Source organism: Nicotiana sylvestris, chromosome 10 (assembly GCF_000393655.2).
Source record: "Nicotiana sylvestris chromosome 10, ASM39365v2, whole genome shotgun sequence".
Taxonomy (NCBI): Eukaryota; Viridiplantae; Streptophyta; class Magnoliopsida; order Solanales; family Solanaceae; genus Nicotiana; species Nicotiana sylvestris.
In genome coordinates this window covers 122,530,735-122,546,339 of record NC_091066.1, presented here as the reverse complement: position 1 = coordinate 122,546,339, position 15,605 = coordinate 122,530,735, and the positions used below count along the sequence as shown (strand labels likewise).

General features: G+C 38.4%; 2 protein-coding genes across 2 annotated transcripts; one reads left to right on the top strand and one right to left on the bottom strand.

The window, feature by feature from the left end:
• The first annotated feature begins 2,546 nt into the window (after nucleotides 1-2,546).
• On the top strand, nucleotides 2,547-3,179 carry LOC138879891 (uncharacterized). The gene has a single exon (XM_070159534.1). The coding sequence runs from the start codon at nucleotides 2,547-2,549 to the stop codon at nucleotides 3,177-3,179; it is 633 nt and encodes a 210-aa protein (XP_070015635.1).
• A 1,249-nt stretch (nucleotides 3,180-4,428) lies between these two features.
• Nucleotides 4,429-4,854, bottom strand: LOC138879890 (uncharacterized). Its single transcript, XM_070159533.1, has 2 exons — nucleotides 4,708-4,854; nucleotides 4,429-4,617 (listed from the first exon to the last, which is right to left on the bottom strand). The coding sequence occupies exons 1-2, from the start codon at nucleotides 4,852-4,854 to the stop codon at nucleotides 4,429-4,431; spliced, it is 336 nt and encodes a 111-aa protein (XP_070015634.1).
• Nucleotides 4,855-15,605: the final 10,751 nt, after the last annotated feature.

The window sequence follows — 15,605 nt, the reverse complement described above, 5'->3', positions numbered from 1 at the left end:
CAAAAGTAACCATTATAAATCGTGCCACATCATTTTATTTGTCCACCTCACTGTCCACCTCAGCTATATAGTGTTATTTCCACTAAAATACAGATAACTAGCCCTAAACAAACATCTAAACATATTACCATTGTTCCTTTTACCTTCGATGAAAACGAAGAAAGGTCCTACCACTGTTAATCTTCTTCTTCTTTTGGTCAATGGTGTTGGAATCTAGTATTTCCACTGATTTCTCACCGTATTTACAATGCTTCAAGGTCTAATCTCTCCTTATTTTATATTGCTACAGCTAGGGCTAAGTAATCTGTATGTTATTTCTCAAGCTAGGGTTTTTTTGGGGTTTTCCTTTATGCTGGTCCCTTGTCATCTTATGTAAGGGAATATTATGGAGGATGACTATATTTTAACTTGCTTTCACCATGGAGGTACATTTATCGAGCAACCTGTCCCACTATACAAAGGGGAATTAGATGTTTTTGCTGTTGCTATCGATAAAGACCATTTTAGTGTTGTCGAGTTGTCTGCTTATGCTAAAGACCTTGGGTATGCAGTTGTCGAAGGGTTTTATTGTCAAAAGGAAAAAGATGGTGATTTTATCAAAGTCTTTTCTGATTTTCAGTTATATGAATTTGTGAAAGATTTAAAACATGGTGATATTTTGGATGTTTATTTGCGTCATGGTGTGAGTCAGCCTGAAGTAGTCGAAGAAAATGTTAGTCTTTTATGTGGGGTAGAAGTAGGTGGGGGTGGTAATGACCAATTTAAAGCTAGGGCAACACCTGGGAGTAATACAAATACTGAAGAACCTATTGAGCCGCCTACTGAACCAACTCATAATGCTGCTGAACCAACTCACAATGCTGCTGAACCACCTATTGAGCCTCATATTGAACCAACTTTAAATGATGCTGAACCAACTCACAATTCTTCAGAACCAACTGTAAATGCTGCTGATGGAGATGAACCACCAGACCATAATGTTAATGAAGATGGAGTGCAATCAGATGTTGAGAGTAGTGAATCAGAAGAAGATGTTCTTCTATAAGAAAATGATTCAGATGTTGATGATGAATTGAGATCTCTAAGGGCTGAAAGGAGGAGCAAGAGGCAGGGTAAGCAGAGAAAAAACCAATTGCAACAGATGAGATACCACTAGGAGAAGCAGGTATTGACAAAGGATTTGAGGATATTGGAAGAAACAAGACTTCAAGATATGTAGGTAAATTAGGTGGTGATGAGAAATTTATACATAGTTCAGAGGCTGATAGTGAAGATAACATAGAAGAGTTAGATCCTGAAGCTATTCCTGGTGTTGATATACCAGCAAGAAGGAGGAGTACAAAAGTCAGGTATGATCCTGATTGTGAAGTTGCTATATTTGAACTTGGGATGATTTTTGAGAATGCTATAGAGTTTCGAAAAGCATTAGCAAATTATGCAATTGAGTACAAGGTGTAGATTAAATTGAGACCAAATGAACCACATAGGGTGAGGGCTAAGTGTAAATCAAAGAGATGCAAATGGGTGTGTTATGCTTGTATTGATAGAGATTCAGGTGATTTTAAAGTAAAGAACTACTACCCAGTACACAAATGTGATACTTCAAACAAGAATAAGTTGTGCACTTCAAAGTTTGTTGCAAAGAAATTCAAATATGAAATAACTAAGCAGCCCCATATAAGGATATAAGAAATACAAGAGTTGTGTAGGGACAAGCTAGGATTGTATGTTGGCAAGACAATTTGTTATAGGGCTAAACTGCGTGTTCTCAGAGAGTCCATGGGTGATTGGAATATGGAGTTTGCAAGGTTATGTGATTATGCTGATATGATAAAACAAACCAATCCTGGTAGCTCATGTTGGGTAAGGATGGACAGTGAAACTGAGCCAGGAAAAATCTCTTTGTTTACTTTTATGTGTGCTTTGATGCATTGAAGAAAGGTTGGTTAGAAGGATGTAGGAGAATCATAGGTTTTGATGGTTGTTTCTTAAAGGGTTCTTGTAAAGGTGAGCTTCTAGTTGCTGTTGGCAAGAATGGAAATCAGCAAATGTTTCCTATATCATGGGCAGTTGTGGACCAGGAGACAAAACATAGCTGGAGTTTTTTCATCAACTACTTGAAAGATGATTTGCAATTGGGAACTGGAGAAGGATTGACTGTGATGGCAGATATGCAAAAGGTAAGTATTTTGTTCTGTTGTCTCTTAATTAGCCTATTAAGTAATTTTGGTATTTGATGTTCATTAATGTGATATGTTCAGTTGTTAAGTACTTAAGTATTCTATTATTTTGTTAAGTAATTAGTATTCTGCTGCTGTTAAGTATTCAATTTTGTGTAGTAATATGCTGCTGTAATTTGAATTAATTATTGTGTAGGGATTTGCTGCAGCTTTGAATGAAGTTTTACCTAATGCTGAATTTAGGATGTGTGCCAGACATATATGGTCTAATTGGCATAAGAAATGGAAAGGGGAGGAAAAGAGAAAATAGTTTGGAGGTGCTCTAAATCTAGTTATGAAGTTAAGTTTAAAGAGGAGCTTGAGAAAATGGACAAACTTGGTAAGGATATTTGTAGGGATTTGTTATATTATCCAAAAAAGTCATGGGTTAGAGCTTATTTTGAAGTGCATTCCAAGTGTGATGTTGTTGAAAATAATATATGTGAAACCTTTAATTCATGGATTTTAGCTTCTAGGCATAAATCAATTATAACTATGTTGGAGGAGATTAGAAGGAAAATAATGACTAGGCAAGTGGATATGTTGAAATTTGCTGATACTTGGATATCTGATAGAAAATGTACTATCTTTTGGAATGCTGATGTTGGATTTGAGATTGGAGAAGGGCTGCATAAGCATGTAGTTAATCTGACTGATAAGGTTTGCACTTGTAGAGCTTGGCAGTTGAGGGGTATTCCATGTCAACATGTTGTTCTTGCATACTATCACATAAACGAAGAACCTGAACAGGCAGTAGAGCATTGCTATAAGAGGGATACCTTCTTAAAAGCATACAAGTATTTCATCCAGCCTATGACAAATATGAGGATGTGGCCTGAAACCAACAATCCTAAGATAGAGCCTCCCAAACCTAAACCTATGCCTGGTAGACCTCAGAGGAACAGAAGAAAAGGCAAAGATGAACCAAAAAAGAAATATGGAAAGTTGTCCAAGTGTTGAGTGAAAATGACATGTTCCAAGTGCCATCAACAAGGACATAACAAAATATATTGTAAGGTAAATGTTTCTTGTCAAATATTTCCTGTTGCCATCACATGTTTCCTGTTGCTCATATGAATGTAGTAATCTGTTTCTGTCACTGTTATTCACTGATGTTGCTCAATGTTATGTAGGCTGAAAATTGGACGCCTTCACAACAAGGTAGCCAAAGCTCACAAGGTGCTAGCCAACCTGATGTAGCTGGAAGCTCAAGCCAACCTACAAACTCTGTGTGCTTTGATACAACAAGGGTTAGAAGGGTTAATGAAGCTAGAAGCTCAAGCCAACCAACACCAAGTTCAACAGATTCGAGCAGGCTTGCTAGAAGAGGATTAGGTAGTCAACTTCCTCCAAAGGGTAAAGCAACTACCAGCCAAAAGAGAGGAAGGGGTGCAAGTAAAGAAGATGCTGAAAAAGGAGCACAAAAAGGTCCAAAAATGTTGGATTTGGCATCTACACAGCTGCAAGTGGAACTCAAATATTAAAGGTATATAATCATACATATTTCATCTATAATATGACTTACAAATAACTTACTGATTGTGATTTGGCAAACTACAGCCCGGAACATCAAGCCAACGAGTTATGGTAAGTGGTTCAACTTATAAGAGTGCAGCTCCAACAGGAATTGACCTTGGTTTTAAGGCTAGAGGCTTGAGGTGGAAGGGTCAAGATGCTGTCACAACTTTCCAGTTGCAGTAGATGAAGGAAAACTTCAGCAAGAAGTAGTATCTTAGGAACCCATTTTGTCTATATGTTATGTAGCAGCAACCTATTATATTTTGGAATCTAGTTTTTGAAGGAACTAAACTTTAAGTTGTATTCAGTCGTGTAATCTTACTTTTCTGTTTTGGATATATGTTATGCAGCTGCAACTTCAGCCTTATTTTGTTTGTTTTGGCAGAATAGTTACTCTATGTTCTGAATAATTACTCTATAATGCAGCAACTTCAGTCTATATGTTCTGCATTTTGAAACTGCATCTTATGGTTCTATGCCTTGTACAAAAGTTGTATATTACAACACTTTCAAAATTCAGCAACTGTATATTAAAACAACGGTTTCAACATCTGAATATAAACAGAAGTTTATAACAAAATTCAGTTGTATTTATACAACATCTGAATATTACAACAACATTTTCAAAACAGAAATTTAAAGCAACAACAGAAATTCGTCTTCTTTTTGCTCATCAGTCAACCAAAATTCATCAGTCATACAGTTTCCATAAAACGACCAACAATACAACAACAATCGTCAAAAGGATCCGTCTTCTTTTTGCTCGAACTTTCTCCTCTTCAAAGGCTTTGACTCTCTTTAATAAACCCCAAATTATATTCTTCGCTTGAGTAGGCATCTCATCGTCATACCAATAGAAATAATCACATCCACCCTTTTTCTACAAATATCACAAAACACTTTTAATCAATTTTTATCAAAGAAAATAATTCATAAAATAGAATTTACAAATTATGAACAAACAATTTACCTTTCCGATTTTGCAAGCAAAAAACCTACGACCTGGGTTTAATTGGGTCCAAGAAGTATTCAACTTTGGAGAAACACCACACTTACAGATTCGAGCAGCAACGCAAGGTGACATTGACGAGTTCGTCAATTCTGAGAAGTTCGACATTAATAAACACGGCAACAACAGAAATGAGTGGAAGAAGAGAAGGGAAGAAATTAATTGATACCAAGAAGAGAACAGAAATGAGAGAAAGAAGAGAAGAGAAGAAAAGATTTGCTGGAGAATTGCTGGAGAAATCTGAGAAGAAGAGAAGAGAACAAATAGGTTTTTTAAGAATTGGGAAAGGGATTAGGGTTTAGATAATAAATGACAATCCATGTTACCGTTATGTGTCTAACTAGGAAAGGAAAAGTCACTTTTTGGAGTCACGCTATATGCCACCAACAAAAAACGTGTATAATTGGTATGAGAATTGCCTAAGAAACGTGTCTAATTGGAAAGAGGTCTAGTTTAAGTGTCTAAGTGAAAGATCGTGCCAACTTTAGGTGTCTCCGTATGTATTACGCCAAAAATAAAAGACCATTCTGATGCATCTTATGTGCTACATGTTGCATTTCTTCAAGGGTAAAAGGGTCATTTGGCGGACCAATGTAATTGAGGGCGAATTAAATAAAAGAGAAAAGAGGAAAAAGAAAAGAGAAAAAAGAGAGGCTGAAGTGTGAGGATGAAGCGACTAAGGCCCAGCTATATTTTTGTTACATTTTATTAAGAAAAAAGAGCATGGAAACTTCAAAAAGATTTTGCACTCTTTATCATTTTTCAAAAATAAAAATAAAAATCGAAAAAAGACAGAAGAAAATCCAAAGAGATTTTACATGTTTCATCATTTTTCGAAAAAAAAAAAGAAGAAAAAATGTGTTTTCTATATGTCAGTTGTTTTTTTTATTATTCTCGCCCGTATCCAATCTGCCCGAACTACGCATACCTGATTCTCGTCGTTCGGGGCGTGATATGTAGGCAACCCATATTGGGTCCGGTCTTCCTAGTAAATCTTAAGTTCTTGGCTTTGCGGGGTCTTAGCCAAATTCTGCACTTCTAGCCATCTTTTGGCCAAATAAGCCATTTTACAAAAATAGCCTCAATCATGTCTTATATGTGTCTTAGGGAATGTTATTGTCTCACATAGTGCTGGTTCAAGTTTTCTTATACAGGTGTGGATTTATTTATCGGAGTTGGAGCATGACCGCCTGAGGCGGTCTCTGCCTTCTTAACACGCGGCATACCAACTTGAAGTCTGATTTTAAAATCTCTCTCTACCTTCACAAAACTTCTCGCGCCCTTCTAGTACTTTTGACTTGCTCTTAGGCTACTGTTGACCGGCTTTGCGAGACCATTTCGGTTTACACACACATGGCTAAGCGCTATTGGGTGGAGCTTTCTCAATCCAAGCTAACTAATAGAAGAAAAGAGAAGAAAGGAAGATCTTATAAGAGACTCACCCCATCTTTACATAAGCAATTTCTTGAACGGAAAAAATAGATGCTTTCATGGACTACTTTGACTTTAGGGATTTGCTTCATCATTAGCTAAAGAAGAGAGAGAAGGGGGAAGCTTAGTCTAATTGTCCGAAGTGATTCTTTCTAGAGAAGAACAAACAAAAAGAGAAGAGAAAAAGGAAAAGGACAAAAAAGGGGAGAACAAAAGAAAGGAAAAAGCACGGATAGAGATAGCAGAAGCCTGGGATACCATTCCTTTTGCGCAAATAATAAGAGGTTACATGTTAATAACTCAATCAATTCTTCGAAAATATATTGTATTACCTTCATTGATAATAGCCAAAAATCTCGGGCGTATGTTAGTCTTGCAACTTCCTGAATGGTCTGAAGATTTGCAGGAATGGAATAGAGAAATGCATATTAAATGTACTTATAATGGTGTTCAATTATCAGAAACAGAATTTCCAAAAAATTGGTTGAAAGATGGCATTCAGATCAAAATATTATTTCCTTTTTGTCTGAAACCTTGGCATATATCTAAACTGTACTCCTCCCGTGGAGAGCTAATGAAAAAGAAAAAACAAAAAGATGATTTTTGTTTTTTAACAGTTTGGGGAATGGAAGCTGAACTTCCCTTTGGTTCCGGAGCCCTAGGACATCTAGTCAGGATCACTGCATTCAGGAGCTGCTCGAGGAGCCATTTTATGTTTTCGAGTCAATTGTTTTTATTTTATTTTTCTAGTCCTGTATAGTAGTATTTAGTCTTTTAGGTGATGTTAGAGTTTGTATTGTCTAGTTAAGTTTTGTATAGTCTTTTGTTACTGTATTTCTTATTTTGCATTTGGAAATGTGTTACAAGTAAAAATCCAAAAAAAAGAGATGTTGCATTTTATATTTCGTTATAAATTTTCTTTAGAATACTAATTCTAGAAATGAAAAAAAAATTCTTTTAGTACTTCTTTAAAAGCTTTCTTTAAGGTGTTAATTCCAAAATCCAAAAAGACTTTCTTTTGAGGTGTTTCTTCGGGAAATTAGTGAAAAATGAAAAAAAAAATCTTTTATTTTCATTAGAACTTTAGGATATTGTACATAAAAAAATACTTTACCTTTTGTTTATCATTGGAATTTTTACTTTAGGAAATCAAAATTGAAATCCAAAAACATTCTGTTTTATCTTTTTCATTGATTGCTTCGAGATCTTGCGCCAGGACATCAAATGAGGATTCAAAATGTCTTTCTGGGGTTTATTCCTTAGATTTGCTTCAAAAAAAAAAGAACCAAAAAATATTTTTTTCTTTTAGGGTTTTTCCTTGATAATTTCTCATAGAATACCTGTTTTAAAAAAGAAAAGAAAAAAAAAGAAAGAAAAGAAAAGAAAAATGGAAACATTAGTTTGTTTACTTTATTCCCGATCTTCCAGAACTACGTAAAGATCTGATTCATGCGGCGTCATGATACGTAGGCAACCTACATATGGTTCGATCGAATCATTTTTTTATTGTTAAAAGAAAAAAGGGTTAAAAGAAAAAAAAGGAAAAAAAGAGGTGAAATTGTGGGATGTGAGATATGAGAGAAAGAAAAGAGTGATGATAAAAAAAAGAGAAAAATGAAGGAAAATGGGCAAGACAAGAGATGCTAGAAAAGCAAAGAAAAGAAAGGATTGAAATGAACAAATTGGGATGATGCCAACTGACCGTTGTACCCTCGAAGTCATTTTAGAACCAATAATTGTGGCTAGGTGCATTGCACATAAAAAGAGATTATCTTATGTTAAATGCCCTAACGCTAACGTGATGGCTTCATTTTGTAATATTCATAGCAGAAGGGTGGTTGGTTTGTGGTTTTTAAAGTGGTAACTCTTCTCTACAATACAAAGTCAAAAGGCAATGGCAGACAACAACAGAACTGAGTTAGTTGATACCGGTGCCCGGAAGTAGTCGGTTGAACAGGACAATGGGTTGGTTGAAGAGGTGAGGATGTTAAGACAACACATGGCGGACATGTATAAGGCCTGGATGACTGGGAAGGCACCACCCCCCGCCACCACCTAGCTTCCTGAATGCCACCCTTACCCAGACACCGGTCACAGTGACATATGATCCCCCATACTCTCCAGATCCACCCGCTTATCATGGCTTTCCCAACCACCCTAGTAGCTCCATCACTCATCTTCCAATTACCTTTCCCAAAAATTGCCCTCCGGTCTTATCCACCATCCCCAACATTGAACACCCACTCAAAGCTCACGATGCCCAATATTACCCCTCAGAGGTTGCCCACAAGGTTCCCAACTCATACAAGTAGGGCCCGCGTGATGAACCTAATGTTGAAAAGGAAAAGTTCATAGGAAGAAAAGGGCGAGATGGGATACCCAGGAGCCCGAAAGGCATAGAATAGTCATTAAAGGACAAGCAAGGAATAGGAGACCAGGGTAGCATGTCTTACAAAACATTGTCTATGTCCCGTGACGTTCGTCTGCCCGCGGGATTCAAAGTGCCAGGATTTAACTTGTATGATGGGTGTGGAGATCCGGTAGCCCATTTGAGGGATTATTGCAGTAAAATGAGAAGTATTGGCGAGAAAGATGATTTGTTGATGGTGTACCTCAGTAAGAGCCTGACTGGGGCAGCTTTGGAATGGCATAATCGTCAAGATGTTGGTAAGTGGCCTACATTGGGTGACATGGCTCAAGATTTTGTTCGATACTTTCAATACAGATCAGGTGTTGTCCCAGACCGCTCCTCCCTATCTCAAATGGAAAAGAAACCCAAGAAAAGTTTTAGGGATTTTTGGCTCAGATGGAACGAACAAATTGCTCGGGATAGTCCTCCCATTGATAGAAAAGATGTTGGTGAGCCCCACCGATGACAGGGTCTATTGGTCGTTCTTGCTAAACGCTTTCAGCCTCAATGTCGACCTCGTGGATATGCTTGTAGTCCTCCCCAATGCTGCTTCTCCCCATAGAACTCCCAAAGTCATACATCACTTTCCCAGTACCCTGTCCAAAATGCACCACTATATGCTCCACACCCACAAGGCCCGCGTTGGCCCACACCACTTCCCCAAATATCTTACCTGCCCCTGCGAGCTTACCAAAAACCCCCTGGATCAGGTTTTCGGCCCAATCAAGCATTTAAGAATGAGAGGTTGCTGAAAAAAGAAAAGGCTTTCACCCCATTGGGAGTGTCATATGCCAGTTTGTTCCAAAAGTTGAAGCAATTGGACATGTTGAAGCCGATTCATATAAAAATGCCAAACCCTCTGTCAAAGAAGTTTGATTTTTCTCAAAGGTGCACATATTGCTCAGATGCCCCGGGGCATGACATAGAGAAGTGTTGGAATCTGAAGAAAGCATTTCAGAAGCGTATTGATGCAGGTGACATTGTCGTGCAAAATCCAGATGTAGCAGACACTAGCCAAAGTCCATCGCCTGCTCGCAATGAGACACATATGGTGAGTATGATTTGTTTTGAAAAGGAATATGAAAATTCTTCTAGGAGCCTTGGAGGTCCACGTGCTACCAAGCTTTCAGTGCTATCAGGGGTTGATCTTAAGAACGAGCCGACAAAAGGAACCCAAAAGCAATTTGTTAAGAATAATGTGATGAAGACTTGTGGAGGTCCTAGTATTGTGGATGCAGAATTCAATGGCTAAGATACCATGCTTGGTAATTGGAAAGACGCTCCAATTCCTGGTCAGTCGGAGAGGAGCTTTTAGTGGTTTAGTCTGTTGTCATTTCTGTTGTCCGAGTTATTGCAGGGTTGTAATTCTGACATCGTCTTGTGACTCAAATCCTTCTATCCTTTATTTTGTCTAGTTCTTTGGTCGTATTATCTCACTTAGTGTTTTCTAGGTTTGTTCTTGGCTTGTAACCCCAGTCTAGTTTGTTTGTTTTATTGTCCAAACCCTTTCACCATCTGTCTAATGCAAGTTTGTGTTTTCTGTTATTTCTAGTCATTTTTGTTTAGTTCTCTTTTCCTTTTATAGTTCTTTTCCTGTTGACTCTAGTGACGTGACATGCACGCATAATTCTCAGCCTGGTTTTAAAAGTCAGTTTAATCACGAAGCAATGAAACAATGTTGAAGATGTAGGGACATTTGAGGGAAATAATAAAGGCATTTTGAGATCACTTCAAGCCCGAATTGTGTGAAACTGGGACAGATAGAACATAAAGAACCCCTATTGAAATGCATCCTGTTGCATCAATTTGAAGATAGAAGCAAGTTTGCCCCAAATTTGTAGGGGGCCACTCGTGGTAATGAGAGTGAGAGTGTTGTCCAATGATGCTTTGTATATAACAAATGTAAAAGGCAAATATGTGGGTACGGTCATCAAGTCTGGCGCAACCAAAAGATGTTACGAATGTTTTCCTTGGTTTGTTTAATTGTGTTGTTTGTACTTGGCATGTTTTGAAGGTTGGAATGACGAAGGCATTTTGTTCTACTATCTAAACACTTTATCCCTCGTCACCCCTTTTGAGCCTTGTTTATTTTCTTTCATACCCCTCTTTCGGAATCAGTAGCGAATATCAGAAACACAAGCATGAAAGATAAGAAAAAGGAAGAAAGAAAAAGAGAAAGAAAAGGAAAGAGCAAGAAAGAAAGAAAAAGAAAAAAAAATAAAAGAAGAAGAAAGAAAGAAAAGCAAAAAAAAAGAAGAAAAGAGAAAAGAAGAAGAAAAACAATAAAAAGAAAATGAGAAAAGCAAAAGGAAAAAAGAGAGAAGAAAGAGAAAAGAAAAAAAAGTACAACACCAAAGTAATTTCTATGACATGAACTACATTTGAACTGATTCCTTTTAAGGATACGTAGGCAGCCTCACGGTTCGGTCCCATCAAAACAAAAATCCAAAAGTTCCTAAGCAAGAAACTGGGGCAGAAGTTGTGTTTGTTGCAAGAAATCTAATTCCGAAAGTTGTAATTTTGAACCGATGAGAATTGGTTTGAGGCTTTGATACCCTTTCTTTCTAACCCTATCCAAAAAGCCCACATTACGGTCCAAAGAAAGACCTTCCGATCAGTCTTTGAGAGATGCCAAGTCAAGCGAGGAGAGCTAATTCATATCAGGGGAAACACTCTGGTCCAAGCAGAAAAATAACGAAAAGTCTTATTCGTGAAAACCGTCACGGGCACCGTAAGGCAACGGGAGCTGAGAGAAGTAAAAAATGAGAGAGTTTTATTGGTGAAAACCCTCACGGGCACCGTAAGGCGATGGGAGCTGAAAGAAGTAAAAAATGAGAGAGTCTTATTGGTGAAAACCCTCGCGGGCACCGTAAGGCGACGGTAAGTCGAGAGAAAGAACAAATGAGAGAGGCTTGATGGTGAAAACTCTCTGGACACTACAAGTCGAATAAGGATTGTGAGTCAGATTGGATAATTGGAGCATTGAAGCCCAGTTTCATGGTTTAGGGGGTATAACAGGAGTTGGACATCAGACTTGCTCAACAGAATAGGCCACAGGTGCATGTCATGGTCATTATAGTTGGTTTCCACATCTGATAGGTTTCTACTTTGTAGTTTTCTTGTTAGGAATCACTTCTTTCCTTTGTCCTTTACTCTGTTCCTTTTGTCTTGTTTATTTCCTCTTCCTGAGTTTGTTTGGTCAAAATAAGTGAGAAATGGCTTCAAAATTTTCCACCAGCTTTCCAATTGCACAAAACGAGATCTGGCTAGCACGTCACAGTGTCATAAGTTAGGAAAGAACAACAAGCGCACTGAGTTGGTAACGATCAACATGCTTTGGGGTCCATGAGAAATACAATGGTTTGGTATATTTCAATTCGTGGACAGTGCAACAGATAGAGGATATTGTGTGAATGGGTCAAAGGTATTCTCTGTGATGAGATCAACAAAGAAAGTGGTTAACCAGTGACAAGCGAGGTCTTCTAAGCAGAAATCAAAGTTATCATGACAAGTGAGGGAGCAATAGACTTCAAGGCCAAGGCCAGTGATTTAAGTCAGGAAAAAATAGCATATGCACTAAGTGGATGGCAATTAACGTGGTTTGGGATTCATGTGAAACACAAAGGTTTGGTAGACATCACTTCATGAGCAATGCAATAGATAGAGGGTATTGGGTCTGAACGGAGAAGAGGTATTTTTTGTGATAAGGGTGACAGAGAAATTGGTTAGTCAATAAGCGAGCAATGTCTTTCAAGGTGAAATCAAAGTTATCATGTCAAGTGAAGGAGCAGCCGCCGCAAAGTCAAGGCCACAAACCAACCACCATGTTTAAACTCACAAATTTTCTTTGTTTGAAATAGGGACGAAAGCTATGTTCATATCAAAGCTTGGAATGTTGAAATTTTCAGGTGTAATGCCCCAATTCAGCTTACGCAAAGGCTATTGAGAAGATCACACATCACCCCTAGGAGACGCACATCCTAGTCTGGGTCTTTCGGGTTATATTGTTGTTTTAGGAGACACACTTCATAAATTGAGATTTTCTCCTAGGAGACGCACTTCCTAGTTTGGTTCATTTAAGTTCATTCGTGGGAGACACACTTCCTAGTTTGAGTCATTGAAGTTTCACCCCTAGGAGACGCACTTCCTAGTCTGGGTTTTTTAGGTTATATTTTTGTTTTAGGAGACGCATTTCCTACATTGAGCTTTCCCCTAGGAGACGCAATTCCTGGTTCCACGCACTAAAATTATACCCTTAGGAGACACACTTCCTAGTCTGGTTTTTTTTTAGGATACACTTTCAGGAGACACACTTCCTAGTTTGAGTCGTTGAAGTTTCATCCCTAGGAGACGCACTTCCTAGTCTGTGTTTTTTAGGTTATATTTTTGTTTTAGGAGACGCACTTCCTACATTGAGCTTTCCCCTAGGAGACGCAATTCCTGGTTCCATGCACTAAAGTTATACCCTTAGGAGACGCATTTCCTAGTCTGGGTTTTTTTAGGATACACTTTCAGGAGAAGCACTTCCTAGTTTGGATCATATGAGTTTTAGTCATTGAAGTTCTCACCCCTAGGAGACGCACTTCCTAGTCTCGGTCATTTAAATTCATTCCTAAGAGATGCACTTCCTAGTTTAAGTCATTAATGTTCCACCCCTAGGAGATGCATTTCCTAGTCTTGGTATTTCAAGTTATATTTTGGTTTACAATATTGCTAACAACTTACAAAATGCCCAGTTACCAAATTGGGGCAGAAAATTTTCTTTGTTTTGTCTATTTTGAAATCAGGTACCTGCTTGGAGAACAAGGAGAAGGCATTCAAGTCAGCAGTCAGGAGCCCGCCTGGAGAGCAGGGAATACTTTCATGTCAGCAATCAGGAGCCCGCCTGGAGAACAAGGGAGTACAATTTAAGTTTTAGCTTTCAAAATTCTTTGTTTTGTCTATTTTGAAGTCAGGAGCCCGCCTGGAGAGAAGGAAATACTTTCAAACGCAGCAGTCAGGAGCCCGCCTGGAGAGCAGGGAATACTTTCAAATGCAGCAGTCAGGAGCCCGTCTGGAGAGTAGGGAATACTTTCAAGCGCAGCAGTCAGGAGCCCGCCTGGAGAACAAGGGAGTATAATTTAAATTTTATCTTTCAAATTCTTTGTTTTGTCTATCTTGAAGTCAGGAGCCCGCCTGGAAAGCAGAGAATACTTTCAAGTTGAAGTCAGGAGCCTGCCTGGAGAGTAGGGAATACTTTCAAGCGCAGCAGTCAGTAGCCCGCCTGGAGAGTAGGGAATACTTTCAAGCGCAGCAGTCAGGAGCCCGCCTGGAGAAAAAGGGAGTACAATTTAAATTTTAGCTTTCAAATTCTTTGTTTTGTCTATCTTGAAGTCAGGAGCCCGCCTGGAAAGCAGGGAATACTTTCAAGTTGAAGTCAGGAGCCCGCCTGGAGAACAATGGAGTACAATTTAAATTTTAGCTTTCAAATTCTCTGTTTTGTCTATTTTGAAGTTAGGAGCCCGCCTGGAGAGCAGGGAATACATTTCAAGTCCAACAATCAGGAGCCCGCCTGAAGAGCAGGGAATACATTTTACGTCAGCAGTCAGGGAGCCCCGCCTGGAGAATAGGGTCAGTTTTTACTTTAGTCAAGCTTAGTTTATAGTTTTCCTAGTCTACCCTTTAGTTTAATTTCATCACTGCATCAATAGTACAAGTGGTTTATAATTTTGCTAACAACCCACAAATCTTCCTAGTGCAAACTGGGGCAGAAAATTTCTTTGTTTTGTCTATTTTGTTGTAATCAGGCGCCCACCTAGAGAACAAGGGGAGACAACTCAAGTTTCTAGGAAAAGCAACGTCAAAGGAAGACAACTCGAGTTTCAAGGGAAAGCGGTTTCGAAGGAAGATAGTTCAAGTTTCAGGGGGAAATGGTTCAAGGTGCAAAGGAAAACAATGTCAAGTAACAAGAGAAGATGGTTCGAGTTCAACAGTTAGGCGTCCACCTGAAGAAAAGGAAAAGCATCTCAAATTGCAATTCAAGTCAGCAACCAAAGAATCTCGCGACAAGAATGCGAGTCAACAGTCCGAGGTGATCAACAGAAGTTAGTCACAATAAAGAAAAAAAAAAAGAGAAAGGCAAGAAGTGAATCCAAATGCAAAAGTTGATGGAAGACGTGAACTGCTTAAGACAAGACTGAGGTCACAAGCACTACATGTCCGGTTTGGTCCTAAAAGCTGAGGAAGAATGAATTAGCACCTGCAACTAGCAAGCGTCAAGGTTCAAATCCAAAGTCTGCATGAAGAACCATTCAAGACTCAAGATCAAGCTTCAGAAGACTTATAGATAGGAATCTTGTAACTCGTAGTTGAGAGGTTTAGTTAGTCTTTTTCATTTTATTTTTGATGTAATAATAGGGACCGCGGACGGGAACCTCGGCGGAATGGCACCTCGACCGGATCTCCACCTCGGCATACTCCATCATCTCACTTATTTCTGAACTACATGTGGCCTGATTCCTTTATAGCCAAGGATATGTAGGCAGCCCAGATACCAGGGCTCGGTCACATTTCTTTTTTCTCTTAGTTTTAGTCTCTCCAAATAAGGGTCAGGTCAAAAACCTGTCTAGTCAGTCTTTGTCTGAAAACTCTGTACGTTTCCAGTTAAAGAGGGGCAGCTGTAGACATGTGATTTTTGACCCTCCCCGAGATTTTTTATATATTAGAGTAAAATATTTAATTTAGGCATAATATAGATATTTTAAGTAATTTTGACTCTTTTACTTTATTTTAGTACAAGAAATAAAAATTACAAAAAATAGGTTCATTACTGTTTTGTAGTCATTTTTAATCTAAAAAAATATACAAAAAAGGAATCGTATTTTTATTTTTATATGATATTTGAAAATACCAAAAATAGATTTGTTTTAATGGTTAGTTTTATTTTAATAATTATTTGAATAGTAGGAATAATTAACAAATGGGCCCGTATTTTTAATCTCGTTCGCAGCGAAAGAATAGAGCTTGGGCTCGGGCAACC

Excerpts from the sequence above, each read along its gene's own strand:
- LOC138879891 (XM_070159534.1), top strand. The coding sequence starts at position 2,547 with ATGGACAAACTTGGTAAGGATATTTGTAGGGATTTGTTATATTATCCA.
- LOC138879890 (XM_070159533.1), bottom strand. The coding sequence starts at position 4,854 with ATGTCGAACTTCTCAGAATTGACGAACTCGTCAATGTCACCTTGCGTT. Across the intron at positions 4,618-4,707 it reads TTGCTTGCAAAATCGGAAAG|AAAAAGGGTGGATGTGATTA; the intron begins GTAAATTGTTTG and ends TGATATTTGTAG.